The 17,251-nt window shown below is 45.4% G+C and overlaps 1 protein-coding gene across 1 annotated transcript in view; it reads left to right on the top strand.

Annotated features, from left to right (window-relative positions):
* Positions 1-15,822, top strand: part of ZNF516 (zinc finger protein 516) — a 137,311-nt gene extending 121,489 nt beyond the window's left edge. The window contains exons 5-7 of the mRNA XM_025365530.1: positions 1,973-2,077; positions 2,948-3,015; positions 10,940-15,822. Of these exons, the coding sequence (XP_025221315.1) occupies positions 1,973-2,077; positions 2,948-3,015; positions 10,940-10,999 (233 nt within the window). The 3' untranslated portion in view covers positions 11,000-15,822. The remainder of the gene's footprint in view (positions 1-1,972; positions 2,078-2,947; positions 3,016-10,939) is intronic.
* Positions 15,823-17,251: the final 1,429 nt, after the last annotated feature.

Here is a 17,251-nt window from a genome sequence, read left to right as displayed (position 1 = left end):
TCCCTTCCCCTCCCTTCCCCTCCCCTCCCCTCCCTTCCCCTCCCCTCTTCTTTTTTTCCTTTTTCCTTTTTCTTTCTCTGAAGACAGAGTCTCACTCTGTCACCTAAGCTGGAGTGCAGTGGTGTGATCTCAACTCACTGCAGCCTTGACCTCCTGAGCTCCAGTGATCCTCCCACCTCAGCCTCCTGAGTAGCTAGAAACAGGCATGCACCACTCGCCTGGATAGCTTTTACATTTTTAGTAGAGATGAGGCCTGTCACTCTGTTGCCCGGGCTGGTCTTGAACTCCTGGGCTGCAGTGATCCTGCTGCTTTGGCCTCTCAGAGTGCTGGGATTACAGGCGTGAGCCACCGCAGCTGGCGCCTGTTAACTTGGGTGTTGGTTGAAGTGTTTCTTCTTACTGCTTTTGTGTATGTAAGGCAATGGGAATGTTGAGTAGTCAATGGCTAAGGTGTTAAATTTCTCTGATTCATGTTAATGATCTGTCCTTTAAGAAATTTGACAAGATGTGCCTCACAGTTCGTGCATTTCTTTATTATTTCCGTAAACTTGATCTATAGTGTAAACATGATTTTATGTTTTTACCTATTGAGCTACTCTGAATTAGGGTGAGAGAAACAGTATTGAAGATTTGTTTTCAACCAGTGTGACTAAGGTGCCTTTTGTCATTCTCTTTTTTTTTTTTTTTGGAGACGGAGTCTCATTCTGTTGCCCAGGCTGGAGTGCAGTGGCCGGATCTCAGCTCACTGCAAGCTCCGCCTCCCGGGTTCCCGCCATTCTCCTGCCTCAGCCTCCCGAGTAGCTGGGACTACAGGTGCCCACCACCACGCGCAGCTAGTTTTTTGTATTTTTTTTAGTAGAGACGGGGTTTCACCGTGTTAGCCAGGATGGTCTCCATCTCCTGACCTCGTGATCCGTCTCGGACCAAAGTGCTGGGGTTACAGGCTTGAGCCACCACGCCCGGCCGCCTTTTGTCATTCTCTTCACTTGCTGTTCACACTCAGGTGCCAGCCTTTAGATACATAAAAACTCAGCTGCGTAAAGCAGCTTTTTAAAAAAATTTTTGCAACAGGTGTGACTTTTTCTAGTTATTATTTGTTTTTTTTTTCCTACTGAGTTGAGTTACTATTGCACGTGACAGTGACTCTCCCAGCCAGAGAAATGTCTTTGGAGCTACCAGCATGTGGAAAACAAGCCTTTTCTTCAGAGAGAAAAGGTGTGCAGACACACACTCTGCATCCCTTTCTAATAAAAGCCGTGTGGCTTTTTGGATCAGAAGGAAACACAAAGCCCAGCCTTTGAGTACAGGGATGTGGCAAGATCTTTGGGGAGAAGGTGGGACTTGGGGACTTCCGACCTTGCCGATGGCCAGCAAGTGCACGCACCTTGGGGGCTGCTGCCTGGTGCTTGCAGGTGTCTCCTCCCTTCTGCTGGGGGCCGCGGCCTCAGAGCCACCCAGGCAGGCAGGAGAGAGGGCCAGAGGTGGGGCCGCCCCGTGGCTGCACTCACTCTGTGTGGGTCTCCCAGGATCACAGCCGGGTCACGGCGGGCTCTGGTCCCGCTCACTTCCTATTTTCCATGAGCCTTGTCTCTGTCACTCTGGTGTCACTCTGATTTGCCGGATGAGCTGCTTGACAGAGCTGGGTGATGGCTGGGCCCAGCCTGCAGATGCTCGGAGCCGCACAGCCGGACGTGCAGCCTGGCGGGCGCCTCCCGTCCCAGGGAGCGGTTTTTAATTCGCTGTAATTTATGCATCCTTGCAGTCCTGAGAGTGCCTGGCCTGTCAGCAGAGCCGAGATGAAGGCTGACAGTTGTCACCAGGGCCTGAAGGGAGCCTCACATGATGACACATTAGACAGACTAATGATGTTTTCCTCTCGCTTCCCTCTCGCTCTCCTGCCTCCTCACCTCCACGCCAACCCCGCCACGGCCCTGCCACCGCCACTGCCACTACCATCACCTCGCCACCGCAGGGACGCTCCGGACGCAGGCCCGGCCAGGAGAGTTCGTCTGCATCGAGTGCGGGAAGAGCTTCCACCAGCCCGGCCACCTCAGGGCCCACATGCGGGCACACTCAGGTATCGCCCTCCCGCCCAGCTGTCCCCAAGGGAAGCAGAGGAAGAGGGGTCTCTTCTGTCAGTGGCTTGACCATCCACAGCCAGGGAGATACTGAGATTTCAGCCCCTACCAGGTGGGGGGGCCCTGCCATCTGCCTCCGGGATCGTATACCGGCCGCCCCCACTCCACACCTGAAATGGATTTTTTTGGTATCCATGTGCCATGTGGTTTAATTTGAGATAAACCTGTTTGCAAATGTTCCATTTTAATTAGAGAGTAACTGACTCCTCAGAAATGAATATGCTAATGAATGGCATTGCCACCAGCACTCATTTAATCAAAGTACCCTTTTAGCACCGTGTAGGCATGGTTTTGTGTCCTCGCTGGCACTGACTGGACTCTGTGGGATACACCTGGGCCCCTTTTTACCTGGCAGGATGTACTGCAAAATCCCTCAGCCTTTATGTAGAGAGCTTGCGCCCGATCAGGCTGGAAACTGTCAGGACAGTGCAGGGGCATTAGAGAGATGGGGAGACGGGGTTCTCTATCAGGACTGTGAAGGATGCACACAGAAGCTGGTCTGATGCAAGATGACACAGGCCAAATGGTAAGTAATGCAAGAAGAGGGTCCCTTACACACACACCGATAATTAATGTTGTCAGTGATTGCTTTTTTCAGCAGCGAGGTCTGAATTAAAAAGGGCAGTGGCCCCAGGCAGCCATTATCACAGTCTCTTACTGTAAGTGTTACGGTAAATTGGTATTTTCCAGCCACAGGCTAGGCGCTGGTGTCTTTTTTTGTGAAAGTACTTAATCTGTAATGGACTCATTTAATGTGCACATCCTGAAGCTCACATGCTCATCTGTTAACAAACCCCTTGTTCCCACAGTGGTGTTTGAGTCCGATGGACCCCGGGGTTCTGAAGTTCACACCACCTCCGCAGACGCCCCCAAACAAGTAGGTCTCATGATGAATTGGATGTCTGGGTTTTGATGCAGTAGCTGGGAAAGGTGCACCATGATGCTCATCGCTGAAGCATGACCTCCTTTTTGTTTTTTTTCACTAGATGTGTAAATAATCCTATACACTTTCTTGGAACGTGACCCTTTGGGGCCGTCTGTGGGCAGTCCCCGCACAGAAGCCCTCCCAGCCAGGTGGTGCAGGGTCTAGGTGCGCACCGCTGGTTGTTGGTTACGTTGGGGAGGAGGAAGTCAGGACAGACTGGCGGTGACTGCAAACACTAGAAACTCACTTTTTTTTCCGAGATGGTTTTGGATATGAGTTTGCTTGAGAACAAATGATGGTTAACCTCCTTGAGGAACATTATTTTTGTGTTATTCTGTAAGAAAAGTTTCACGTCCAGCATGGTGTCTTGTGGCTTTATGCATTGTTTCTCTGCATTACAAACACAACTGGCATGGCCGGAGTGCCTGAAAGTAGCTGTGTGCCTGTGCCCGTGATGCACCATTCCATCCAGGTGTGACTTGTGTACATACACCACTCAGTATACACGGAGTGTGCAGGACCCTTGCGTCAGCACGCGGTTCTGAGTCCTGCTCTAAAGTAGTGCGGCGCCCACAGCCCGTAGCGGGTCTCTTGCGTTCTTTCAGGGTGTGAGTGTGTATCTTCATTGCTCTCCCATTTTGCCTTCGGAGGACGTCACACCCGTGTTGCACAAGCATTCTCTAAATAACATTCTGGCTTTCTCCAAAGACAAACGCTCCCCTTTGTCATTGAGGAAAGAATTTCTTTGCCATGACAGTCAAGCCTTGTCTGGGTGGTCGAATCCAGTTTGTGTCCCCTGCCCTGACAAATCTAATTGTCTGTGGGATTCCTGGTTGCTGGTGAGGATGAGGGCGATTAAGACCTCCAAGGGATCTCAAGACTCAGTATGATCTAGCGAGATCTCAAAGGAAACTCGAGAATCATTCTAGTTTATTTCTGGAGGGAAAAGGTGTGAGAGGCATGAAATGGCTTCACCAAGGGCCCGCTGCTAATGAGTGATTGAGCTGGGCTGGATGTCGAATTGACATTACCTGATTAGGGATTTCGTTTCCTTTTTTTATTGCCTTGGTAGAATTTCTATGTGTTGTTAAAGGCCTTTGCTTCACGTGTTGTTGACAAAAAGCCTTGCCATTTATTACAGGTTTTAAATAATTAGCTTCTGCCTTTCTTAATCAAACCCACAGTTACCCACTACTATGACAACTTATGAAATAAATAAAACATCTTTCTGAAAACGGAATTAAAAGATTTCCAAATGCATGACCTCCACTGCAGTTAGGAAGCGTTGTCCTTTTTAACAGAAATAAAACCCTCTTGCCACAAACAGTCACCGTCATGTGTTTGTGGGATGTAGTAACAGCAAGGTCATGCCGTAATTGAGAATTACAAGTTGATGTTACAACTGGAGCGAGTCCTAAGTGTTCCTGCTTGCACAGGTGACCCGTTAAACCCACCAAAGACCTGGCTTTTGGGTAGGAATGTTTGACAGGGGCGGGAAGCCAGGCCAGGCAGATCTATGAACAAGTTGGTGAGATTCTTCAGGAATGCATGGCAGTTTTATTTGCTGTCTATTAATTCTGCCTGAGCCCCTTTGAAAAGCTCTTGTCCTAGGGAGAAGTAGGAGATCAAAAAGCAAGTGTTGTAGACTGTATTTTCAATAATTTCTGTGTTACTTATTGGTTATGCTGGGAGTTTATAATAATTGTTACTCATTCCTGCTTCTGATATAGAAAAGATGTAGTTACATCATTGTCGTTGTCTCTCTAGACTAAAATGTTGTTACTTTACACTTCACACCAGCTAACCTCTTAGTTTCGAGTTTACAGTAACTCAATATCGTGGTCTGAGTTAATGTGTCTTTCAGACTTAGCTTATGTATTCACTGTTGGTGTGAAGATCTCAGTGGACCAGCTTCCCTTGCATTCGTAGGACAGTGGCAGTTCAGGCCTTGGCATTAAAACTGAGCTAGATTTGTATGCGTCTCCTGGTGTGGCAGCTGGTTTGTTAAATTCCGTGTAAGAGATCATGGCCTCTGATAGTACTTTTTGTCTTTCATTACATTTAAAGTAGCTTTTGGTGATTTACCACTGAATACTCTGGTTCTCTAAGGAAATTGCATTTTCCTTAACGTACTTTGGAACTATATCTTTAAGCATTCCCATACAGATTTGTTGCGTAGGATAATTGCAAAACACATCAGTAATAGGTAGAGGTTTAAATCCTAGGGTTCTTTGTTCTTATCCTGTAGTTCTCGTTGTTTACAGAAATCACAGTAGCTATGTTAAATTTAGAATACCGTATAGATTTATAGAAAAATATTCTGTAGTTATGTATGTCTGGAATGTGATTCATACTTACCAATCATATTCTTTTTCATATTGAGAGTGCTTTACCAACATTCATTAATATTTAAATCAGATTCTTTTCCTGTGGGCTTTAGATGCTAGGGATCATGGCTGTGTTTTTTTTGGATCATGCAACACTGTGTATTCATGCAGAAATTATTTGATGTGACACTTAAAGTCAATGGACTTTTATAGATATACATAATAGATGCTAAATTATTTAATTGAAACAGCATTTGGAAATTCCATTTTATAATAATTTATTCACTCATTAACAATATTTATTGACCACCCATTGTGTGCCAGGCTTGTACAGGGTACTGGGGAGACAAGAAAACCATTTTTCCTGTTTCTCTGGTTCCAAAGGTCCATGGGTGGCTTAGACAGGAAATAGGGCAGAGCAGGGTAGCGCTGTGACATGGGAAGGGTCCTGTCATTGAGGCTGGAGGCGCTTGGAAGACTATGGAGGGGCAGAGGGATGGACGTTCCTGAAGAGCTCAGCACGTGGAAGGCCCAGAGTGGAGGAACACGTTCCAATGGAGGAGCTGGGTGGGGGTCAGCTCAGGGAGGGAGAGCCGGAGTGGGTGGGCAGAGGCTCGGGACTAGGGTCTAGGGAGCACCAGGTCTCCTTGCTGAGACTCATGAATTTCTTCCCATGGGGGATAGAGAGCCCAGGGGCAGGACGGACACCGTCAGAGTTGTAGCGTGAGAAGAGTGAGCAGGTCACACGCCACAGAGAATGGGCTTTGTGGTTCCCGGTGGCAGGAGCAGCCCTTTGGAGGCGCTTCGCTTGATCCCAGCGAGAGACAAGGTGGCCTGAGCTGGCATGGGGCTGGAGAGAGCGGGTAGATTTGAGAGGTCACACAGAGGGATTGGGTGTGGGAAATGAGGAACAGGAGGGAATCATGTTGACCCCAGGTCTGGCTTCAGGCAGCTGGCCCCAGGCATGATCCATTCCCCTGAGGCTGGAAGGAGGAGCAGGATAAAACATTTCCAGGTAGAATTCAGGGTAAGTGAGAGCTTCGTGGAAACCCAGGTAGGAGTGTCCAATAGGCAGGCGAAGATACGGGTTTAAAGTGGAGAGGAGAGATCCTGGCAGAGATTAAATATATCTAATAGCTATCAACATTTAAATTCATTCAAGGTCAGCCAGTGCTACTTTTAGAGACCCAGATAATATAAATTACTAATCTCTTGGGTTATTGAGTAGAGGCTTTAACGTTGATCCTCCACCATAGACATATAATGTAACCTAAGTTTCCTTATCTATAGAATAATGATAATGGTGCTTATTTTGTATACTTGCTGTGGAAATCAAGTTAGAGCATACACCATGAAGCACACATTCAATGTGACCTCGTCATTTATTCTAAAAATAAGCAATTTTCCTTAATAACTGGAGGAAACTCACATACTTGGAGAGCATTTCTGTGGTGAGCTCACATGTGAACACGTCTACACACATAACGCCTGTGTGGACAGATGACTGTGATTGATAAGCCGGTTAGTAGATTTTGCTTATGAACTCAGTTTGACGGCATGTTTTCTTTACTTGGTGTCTTGTGGCTTTGTTGGAACCTGCCAGCGTGCTTCTCTTTGTTTTGTTTGGTTTAAGAGACTTGTCGCTAATTATTCATTAGATGCAGGAAAACTGTGAGTTTGAGAAAAGTATTGTCAGGATAGGCCTAGTTACCTCGTTTGCTACATTCTGTTCAAAAGCCCTCCGGTTGGTAGACAGACATTGCTGGTTTTTGTAGAACAATTGCCCTTACTTTGTCATATTAATATTTGAATATTCTATACTGGAAAATTCTGAGAAATCATGATACACCGTCTATCTCAGCGAAACAATTCAACAGGCACGAGGGCCAGGTAAATCTGCTGAAATTGATTTATTTCACCGTAGGTCAGAATCAAGAATAAATAATTAAATTAAAGTCAGTTTAATTCATCAGCACACACCTGAAGCTTGAGGAGAAATAAAGTAGTTTCCTTTTGTGGTGACACTAGTAGCAGTCTTTTTCAGCACATGCACTGTTTAAACCTCTTCCGTGTTACAAACACTTACTTTAAGACCGCAGAGGACGTCATGAAAACCAGATAGTCAAGCAGCCACTTCTTTCTGAACACCTTCCTTTGGTAGGCGGTGAGGGTGGAAAGGATGCCTGGAGCCTTGGAAGGCAGAGATGGAGGATAAATATAACAGGGCTCCCCGTAGGCTGTGGATGCTCACAGCACGCCCCTCTAGGCATCTCACTCTTTGGCCTCGATCGTAGACAAGCTGGAAGGAAGATGGTGAGAGGGTCCGGGCCCTGGGCCTCAGGAGCCCAACTGTGAGGGCATCCGCCCCTGTGGGTGATTCTTCCAGCCCAGCGGCGGCCCTGGTGCTTGTCCTTGGTGCTTTTACTGTGTTTTGGATTAAGATGGTTCTAATGCCAAGGACTGCCGATCCTCCAAATCAAATTCTAAATGAGGGGAAGAGCTCATGCATGTTGTCGTTTAAAAGATGCTTGGTCATCCGTTTAGCACAACTGAATAAATGTTTAATTTCTAGTAATCATCAGTATTCATCATTAGAAACACTTTTTGAAAACAATATGTTGAAATCTGGGTGTTTTGTCCTGTGGATGTTAGAGGAAAAACTAGGAAGTTTCTCTGGTGTTGCAGATAAATTGATTTTTTTTGTTACATTGTTGTTAAACATTAGAAATTAAAATGATTTTTGAAACCAAGAAAAATTATTCCCCCCAACCTCGTGGTTTTGGGATTTATTAAAAGACCAGAATGACTGCTCAAATATGAAATCTGGTGTTTTGATTTGTTTGGATTCCTTGCCAGAATTTAAAGACTATGATTAATAGTTTATTTCTTATTATTCTAAATGTTATTTAAAAATAGTTAAGCTGGATAAATAATTCCATTAATCAAAATAACAGGAAATGAAAAAATAAATGGCGACCTAATTTGTCTCATTTTTAGCTGTGGCTATTATAATGCAAATGATGGAGAAATCACGTAGGTTGGTACATTTGAATATATGCATAATCTATTTTCAGTATCACTTTTAGAGTCTCAGCATCACAGATCAGAGTTTGAAATTCAGCTCATTTGCTTAAGCTTTTCTTGTTTATTAAACCAAACAAGCATCTTAAAAACACATTTTCCATTTTCTCTAAATATAATATGCTACCAAAAATCATGAATTAGACCTGGTGACTTATCCAAAATCACCCCAGTCGCATAGCCCTTGTTTACGGCTTGTTGGGTAAGGTTTTAGTCAATAAAGCATTGTGCATAATTGGTCCTCAGGCACTTAGCATTGCCTGCGTGGCTGACCGCAAGCCCTGTTTGTAGGCTGACCTCCCTCTGAAGGCTGAGAGGTGCCCCGTGTGTCCTGGGGCATGGCGGGTGTTTTGTGTGCAGGCCATCGATCCACACCCACCACTACATACACATTTCCCTTGCCTTACTAAAAGAAAGAGAAAGTAGACCTCATAAAGTTCCAGTAGTCAATATCCATCCCTACAACACGGAAATACCTTCCAGAAAGATAGTATTTCTTTCAGCATCACTGAAAAGCCCACAATTCACAGCTGCAAAAAAGAAAAGCGCAATCTTCTAAAAGCAGGCGTCCCATGTTTTGACTGCTCTTTCCCTTTCCGGAGGACAAGGCGATGTGGATGTGCTCAAAAGATGACAGTGTGTCCACTTAATTTGAATATTTCTGTGCCTCCTTTCTTCCATGTTTTATTCATTTCTTAAAAATGCTCTGGGGCTGCTTTATTGAATGATGACATGGTGGCCTCTGGTGAATCAATAACTTAAAACAACTCTCTTAAAAAATGAGGTATTGGAACACATCCCTTCAATTATGAAGAGACAGTAGGCGTCTCTGCATCTGGATTTGTGAACACAGTTTAACCACCTAGTTGTTTGGTTTATCCGGACTTTGCAGTGCTTCCAAAATAAATATTTTTAAAGCCGTCTGAGCCCTGTAATGTGAAACGTTAGCCCGTCATGGACAGAGGGCCGTCTTCCTGTCGCCTCTGGAACAGTCCGTTGAGGCCTAACCCAATGCAAGTCTGTGACTTCCGGTCCAAAGGAAGAGTTACCCAGGTGGATGTGCCCTGGGGGTGCCGTCCATGTGAAATCTAGGCACACAAAGCCCCCGTGTTCGTAGGCACCCCCTGACCACTTCTTACGGTCCCTGACGTCTCTTTTCACTGTGCAGAGACGGTCAAGGGCAACACCCAACAGCTGACTGTAACTCCCAGTTTTCTTCCGGTAAACACAAGACCATTTTCCTTCCCGAATGTATTTGGAATTGGTTCTTGGTGAGCCCCGCTGATGATGAATACTTCCCGTCAGAACCTCAGAGATCTCTTCACAGCCTGATGTCGCTGTACAAAAATGTAAAACAATCTTTCTCCGTTTACTGCAGGAAATCCACCATCTACTTAGGGAAGCTTTATCACATCTCTCATTCTGTTACTGTTTCCAACATTTCAAATAAACTGCTGTCTCCACCACTGCACCCACCCCCTAAGCCCTCATAAAGTTTTGTCGAGTATCTGTCTGACTTCCACTGCATGTCAACTGGTAGATGTCATGAACACAGAGCCAGCTGTAAGTAGGAGTTTTCTGGAACTATTAAGAAAAGCCTTTAATTCATTATGTCAACCAGACCTTCCCCCACTCCGCCATTATTTCTGGGGTTCCTATAGGTCTAGCTGGAAACAGTTAGAATTTTACATGAGTCCCCTGGTTTATGTATGCATGTTAATTTCTGGTGGTCAGTTTCACTTCAAGATTTTAGCTGAAGGTTAATGCAGTTAAGTAAGATAAATCTGGCCATACTGTTTTTGTCCTCAGATTGTAAACGCTATTGTTCAAACAGGGATGCTTCACATGTCATTGGAGAGCATTCTCTGAAAGCTGTGGACCCCCATTTACGCTTGGTTTTCTCTCGCAGTTCACTGTAAAATACCCCTTCCCTTTTTCCGGTGTGGTAATTGTTTATGGAAATGGGTGAAAACGCGCTGAAGTTCTGACAGACGTATGTGAGAGCCGTGCTTTTCTTTTTGTTTGTATGGCCCCAAATTCAGCCTTGTTTTGGAACTACCGTTCACTTGTAAATCCGCTTTGTACTATACAATTTTACAATCTGGCTGCCTCCTCATCTTGCCAACTTGTAACCTTCTCTCCAGAGCTGGTTCAGACATTATCATCTGCCATTCTTACATGTGAAACCATTAGAGAAGTCTAATGATCCTTTCTAAATCACACTGGAAATGATTCTTTTTCAAGCCGCCTCTCTTTAAGGCAGCAAGGCACATTTAAACTTACTTCATGCTTATTTTATAGTATGAGTTACAGCCCAAGTCAGGTCTTTGCCGACTTGGTTGGCTTGCTCTGTGAAGGTCATTGTTTGTGTTCTTGGATGTTGATTAGAAAATTAATAGGAAAAATGCGTTTAGAAACCAAAAGGCAGAAATGAGCTTTTCTCCTGTTCTTTCCTTTTTCTCACCCAGGGGAGAGACCATTCTAACACAGGTACCGTCCAGACAGTGCCTCTCAGAAAGGGAACCTAAAGGCATGTTTCCGACGCACCCCAGGTCCCCGTAACGGCCATTAGCAGTACCCTCACGATGTCCCAGCAGCCTCCCACCTGTGACCTGGCCACTCCACGGAAGAACAGCCGGAGAACTGAGCAGACACCTCACATCCCGAGCCGCTGCGCTGGAGTGGAACCTGAAGGCAGATGCCTCTCCTTGTTAAACGTTCAGAAATAAATGAAGATGCTATACTCTAGAAATACATGTAGATACTATATACACATTTACGTGCTCATCGCCCATAGTCCCATATTTTCTTACAATAAACAGTAGTACTGGCAGGCACAGTAGGGGCACAAGGCATCTATCTTATTCAAGACAAGTTTGAGACACTGGAAAAAAAGATACTTGTTACGTGTGTTGGACAGAGTGGCGAGGCTGAGCACTGTCACAGGGGCCTCCCATGCTAAGAGGGACTGTGGAGATGATGTCAGCACAAACCGTGGTGGATTTGAGGTTGATCGAGTATTAATACTACTGCCTCTCCTTGTCTTAGTGGGTATTTAAAATAGTAAATAAGAGAGGGGAAGGAGGTGACGTTCAGGTGCTGTGGGAAGCAGGCTTGGTGGAGGGGCACGATGATGGGACCCTCATGCTGGTTCCGTCGCACTCTCCCTGGGGGCCGTGTGCCTGTTCCATTCCTTCCACCATTCGAACTGAGCGAATCCGGCAAAGGCGACACGTCTGTGGGAATGCGTAGATTCTGCCTCGGAAGAGAGCTAGTGGAACACTAAGAAAAGCAGGCTTCTTGTTTATTCTCAGGACCTTTTTGTAACAGGGCTACATTCTGCAAACTGCTTACAAAGGAAGACTATACGTCTTAACAAATTATTTAGCCACTGAGTCCTCCCGATTCGGACCTGTTTTAGTAATGGCAGAAGAATCCCTGAGCAGGTTCAGGGGCCCTAGATAACTAGGGTGCTGAGCTCTGGCACCTTCTGTCCCCACTCTTTGCCTCCCCGCCCCTTCCCTGAGCCACCCCAGCAAGTGGGTGTGTGTTCTCCCTGGGCCTGGTGACCTCCACAGGATGAGTAACTTCGTTCATAAAGGGTGGGGATCACCAGCCCCTTGGGTGGGGACGGCTCTATATACCTCTTCCTCAGTAATGCAAATGCAAGTTTTTGTGGTGGGGGTTAAGGCCCATAACAAAGGATCTTAAACCATGCAGTGTACGCAATTGAAATTGTATTCCACAGATATAAATATTTTCTTTTCCCATTGCCGTGACACTATGTGTGATGGTAATATTTCTGAGAGTTTCAGATTTTTGCACATATGATTTTATGCATTATCAAAAGTTACTGCTGCCTTGAATGAAAATGTTCTGTGAAATTTTTTGCAAAAGCTTTACTAGGTTTTTTTTTAATTGTGAAATTTTGTAAAGGCAGGAAATGGATTAAAACGAGCATGCTAAATATATTTTTCAAAAAAGCAATAATTTTACATGTACAGAAATTATCCTAACCTTTAATACTGGTGAGAGCAACAGTTTACTTAATACAGTAATGGATTAGTGCAGTTTTTGTAGACAGTGGGCTTCTGATACAAAGTCTTGTTTAAACACACACACACACACACACACACACACACACACACACACCCTAAAGTGTGGGTTTCCTGTTCTAATGATTTGTTGAATATTATTATTATTATAATATTATTATTATTATTGTTGTTATTGTTATTAGTTAATGTTTGGTTCTGGATTCTACTTGTTACTGAGTTTAAATTACTTGACGGTTCAGGTTACTTTGCAACACTTTCAAACAATGCAATGTAACTGGCTAGCTTATATATATATATATATATATATATTTTTTTTTTTTTTTTACTTATTTTTTTCTGATACTCTTACACCAGATATGTACGAAAATGATCTGTCCTGTTGGTGTAATTAGGAATGTCCATGCAGATACAGTTAAGCAACTGTAATTGGCTGTTCTGTAAAGTTATTTTGAGCAGAGTTGCAGAGACACATTCCTCTGTCCACCTAAGAAATCAGAAGACTCTTGTGTTGATTTATGTTTAATCATTTCAGTAGTTTCCCCACAGTGATCATTCTGCATTTTCTGGCTTTTGTTTTCTTGGCCGAAAGTGAACAGTGACTGTTAGGAATGTCAGGGACTAGTGACCCAGTCCTGTTTCTCTGTGTTTTAGTTATTAAAAAGAAATTCTATACCCAAAGTGACACAAAAGTGTAGTCTACATTTTTACTGTTTCAGAAGCGGCATGGAAAAGTGCAGTTGGCCTTTGGAGCTGGAAGTGTCTTGCTGGCGAGTCTCCATCCTGGAGAGTCTGGTAGGGGGTGGGCTGGTGCTGGGGCCCCGCCGGCCGCGTGCTGGATCCTTCCTGGCTTGCAGGAGAGCAGGCGTGGAGGACAGTCAGCTTGCGGGGCCGCGCAGGGTGCAGAGTGCAGAGCGCAGGAGGAAGGTTTTCACCCAGCTAAACAGACTGGGGGGACACCCCCAAGAATGCCATCCCCTGAGGCCAGCTGTGGGCAGGCCGAGGTGTGTGGTCCCTTCCTTCACCAATCATCAGTATTGTATTGGTTTGTTAATTTGTTGATGTCAGTTCGGTCATAGTATTTAATATGATTTGTGTTTTCTTATTTATTTAGCCACTGTTTGATTCCCTTTTTTTTCCGAATGGTAATTTCTGCATGATACACTTCTGTACGTTGTCTTCTGACTGTTACAGACTTTCTACTACCTCTCCCGATCTGCTGTTTCCTTGTTTCTTAACAGGATTTTTTACAGTGTTGCGTCTAATGTAACTTAGACAATAAAGGGTTTGGTTGTCTACACTGCAGCTTCTCCGTGTCTCTCCCCTGCTTTCCGCTCGCTGCTTCCCCCTCTGCCCCTGCTGGGGCCTGGCTCCACCCTGGCCTGCCTTCCCACACTCTTCCTGTTTCCTGCTCACAGCTCCTCCTCATTTTTGCATTCAAATAACACACAGCTAATGAGCTTCTAAAAATCTTTCAGGTTGTTCACTTGTATTCCTTAATCTGAAGAATGAATATTTAAATTCTCTCAAAAGTCAGCTGTTGAGGATCTTCTCTGGGAAATCAGCCCACTGTACCTGCCTACCTTTCTGCCTGGTCCCGGAAGGTCTTATTGTCATCTTAGACGGACAGATTCCGTTCTCAGCACCATACAGACTTGGCTTCAAAGCCCGGTGAATTTTGCCTTTGAGGCTGTGAAAAGTATTAAATGTTAGAAGAGGTTCCCCAATATTTACTTATTTATTTTTTAAGCCAAGAATGACACTGGTTTCCTGAAAAGCAGGTGCTTCAGGAAGTAGCAGTTGGGAGTTGTATACAGTTACTTCGTCAGAGAAAGGAGCGCCCAGTATGACAGGCCACCGCCCCTGATCTGGCCACTGTGCACAGGTCGCTGAGGGCACGAGAACAGCTCTGCAGGGGCTCCGGGACGTGGGTTCCATCATTTCACACGCCTTCAGGGCGCAGGGTTGAGCGCGGGAAGGGCGAGCTTCATCTCCATGGTGCCTCTCCAGGGCGGCCTCTCTGGTCGGCCTCTGTTCTTTGGACAGAGAGACAGGGTGTGGCTTACGGGGTCAGTAGTGATGCCTTCTGGATCAAAGAAGGTGGGTGCAGTGCTTAGTCCGCTGTGTGGAAGAGGGCACCTCCTGGGCTTTCGTGGCTGGAGACTGTCTGCCAACATTCCTTCCTTCAAACTAGACAAACCCTCCTCTGCCACCCCCAGCACATTCTCAGAGGTTTCCAAGCTGTAGAAAAGGGAAGGAAGGAAGGACGGCATTCATATAGCTTTACTTTCCACTTCAAAACGTCTTAAGTAGCATATGTTGTTTTACTGCTTTTAACTTGGGTGAGTTCTAATTTCAGAACGTTTTGTTCACTGAGCAAAAAAAGATGAAACCACCACAGGCCAGGACTTCAAGTGAGGAGGACGCCTGTGTTTGCCGTGGTTGGTGGTTGGTGGGAGCACGCTCTGGGGCCCGGTAACATGCCTGTGGGAAGTGACCCAGGGGCCACCCGCCCAAGGGAAAATGTTCATTCTTCATCAGCTTTGCTAATTCTACTTTGAGGCAGTAAAATGCAAAAGGCCATAGAATTTGTATTTCCTTTTTTAAAATACAATTTATAACATTATATTTTGTACTCTTTATATTAGAATTTGTAACTAGATTGATGTATTTAACTCTATTTCTGAAAAAGTAATTCAATGTTTTAGTTGTGTGATAAAAATATTTAGATAAAACATATTCATTCTATTGGAATTTGAAATAAATAAAAACATCTTGGAGTTCTGAGATTTGTAAGACATTTTTCCCCAATTTCAGAGGGTGGCTTACATCGTTTGACAGCCCGCTTTGATCTGTGGTTATTTATTTTTGTTGGCTGAACATAAACCAAAGTGTTAATGCTCTTTATTTATAGAAGAATTTTAGGATGATTCACAAGATCGTTCATCTGAAAAGATGCCCAGATGGCCCGAGTTTTTTTTTTTTTTTCAACTCTTTTGTGGACTCCGGGACATTCACTGTTTGTAATGGAAGATGCTGTGTTTTTCTCAGTTTTTTTCGCAGCACCCCTTATTTCCCCACTGAATACACTCACTTCTTACCCTTGCACTGTCACCCATACAGGATGTATAGGGATGGACGCAGAAGGAATTGCTGACTCAGCCACACCTGGAGGAAATTACTGTGTCAAACGTGGGGACACAGAGGGGCTGGCACTGTGATTTGCAATGGTTTACTGATGAGACAGTGAAAATGAGACAGGACCATCAGATGCAATAAAGATTCTAATTTAAAAAGGTAAAATGTGTTTTTAAATTAAAAGATATAACCGTGTATCTACTGGCTGAAGAAAGAACGGACTAGATAAGTTCCTGAATGTGGCTTCCCAGATGGGCTGGGCAGGAAATGGAACTTTGAACAGCAGTGGGCGTCCCTCCCCCCACCCGAGCCTCTAGCGCTCTGCACCACTCTGCGGTGAAAATGCTGCTTCGGAAGGCCTTTGATGATCCGAAAGGCCTTTGCGTCAAGTGCAGAGCTTGTCTAACTCAGCCGAGGGTTATGCCTCACTGTTCAGAACCTCCTTCCTCTTGGATGGCTGGTTCTTCTGAGAAGGGCGTGCATCCGAAACGAAGTGGCAACACCAAAGTCCTTAATAGGTAGCTGATACTGAAGCGAAGGGCTGAGAACACTTGTGCTAGGACAAAACAAAACCCTGGCCTACATCTCCCTGTGTCGCCTGACATGGTCAGTTCTCCCCGGTAGCACAGGAGCTTACTGGTGTTGCTATAGCCGCATCCCAGACCCTTTGGTTCCACAAGTAACCAAGCTGCTTCCCCACGGAAGGCAGTTTTACATCCTTTATCCGCCTCCTGTTCACCCAGCAGTGAGGGCGCAACGTCTACACCGGCTGCTCTGGACGTCTTACTGGGTGGGAAATGGGGGAAGGCAGTGGCGCGCGGTCTCCGTGTCTGCAATTCGTCCATGTCATGCTAGGCGCAGAAGCTGGGGATCGTGACACCCCCCCCCGCCCCCAACAATCTAAAACCTTAATACATTCATCCCAGCACCTTTACTTTCCCTTCCTTAGCTGTTTGAAAACGGTGGTGCGTTTCTAATGTGTGTTACTAATGTTCTCAATCTTAACCTTTTAAAAGGATACTATTGTAAAATTACAGAAAGAGAACGTGAGATGCCCTGGTCTTTACCAGTGTGACAAGTTCTTGGGATGTGTGATTGCCTCACTGTCCGCCGAGGCACGGGGGCTTATGATGGCTTTGAGGAAGGGGAACTTCCTTAGGGATCTGGTGCAGGTTGGCGGTCACACATCCCTCTGATTTCCTTATGGGTGGGAAAAATGTAGCGAAACAATTGCAACGAGAATGCTGTCTCAGTCCTTTCAGGCTGCTATCACAAAATACCTAAGACTGGGCATATTTTTTGCTCACAGTTCTGGAGGCTGGGACATTCATGATCAATGTGGTGGCAGCAGGTTCCGTGTCTGGGCAGAGCTTTTTGCTTCATAGATGGAACCTTCTTGCTGTGTCCTCATGTGGAGAAAGGCGAACAAGCCCCCTTGGGCCTCTTTGATGAGGGCCCTGATCCTACTCCTGAGAACTCTGCCCTCATGACCCTGATCACCTCCCGAAGACCCCACCTGTTTATGCCAACCCATGGGGCATCAGGTTTCAATGTAAGAAATTTGGTGGGAACACAGACATTCAAACC

Source organism: Theropithecus gelada, chromosome 18 (genome assembly GCF_003255815.1).
Source record: "Theropithecus gelada isolate Dixy chromosome 18, Tgel_1.0, whole genome shotgun sequence".
NCBI lineage: Eukaryota > Metazoa > Chordata > Mammalia > Primates > Cercopithecidae > Theropithecus > Theropithecus gelada.
This window is presented reverse-complemented; position numbering and strand designations above follow the sequence as displayed.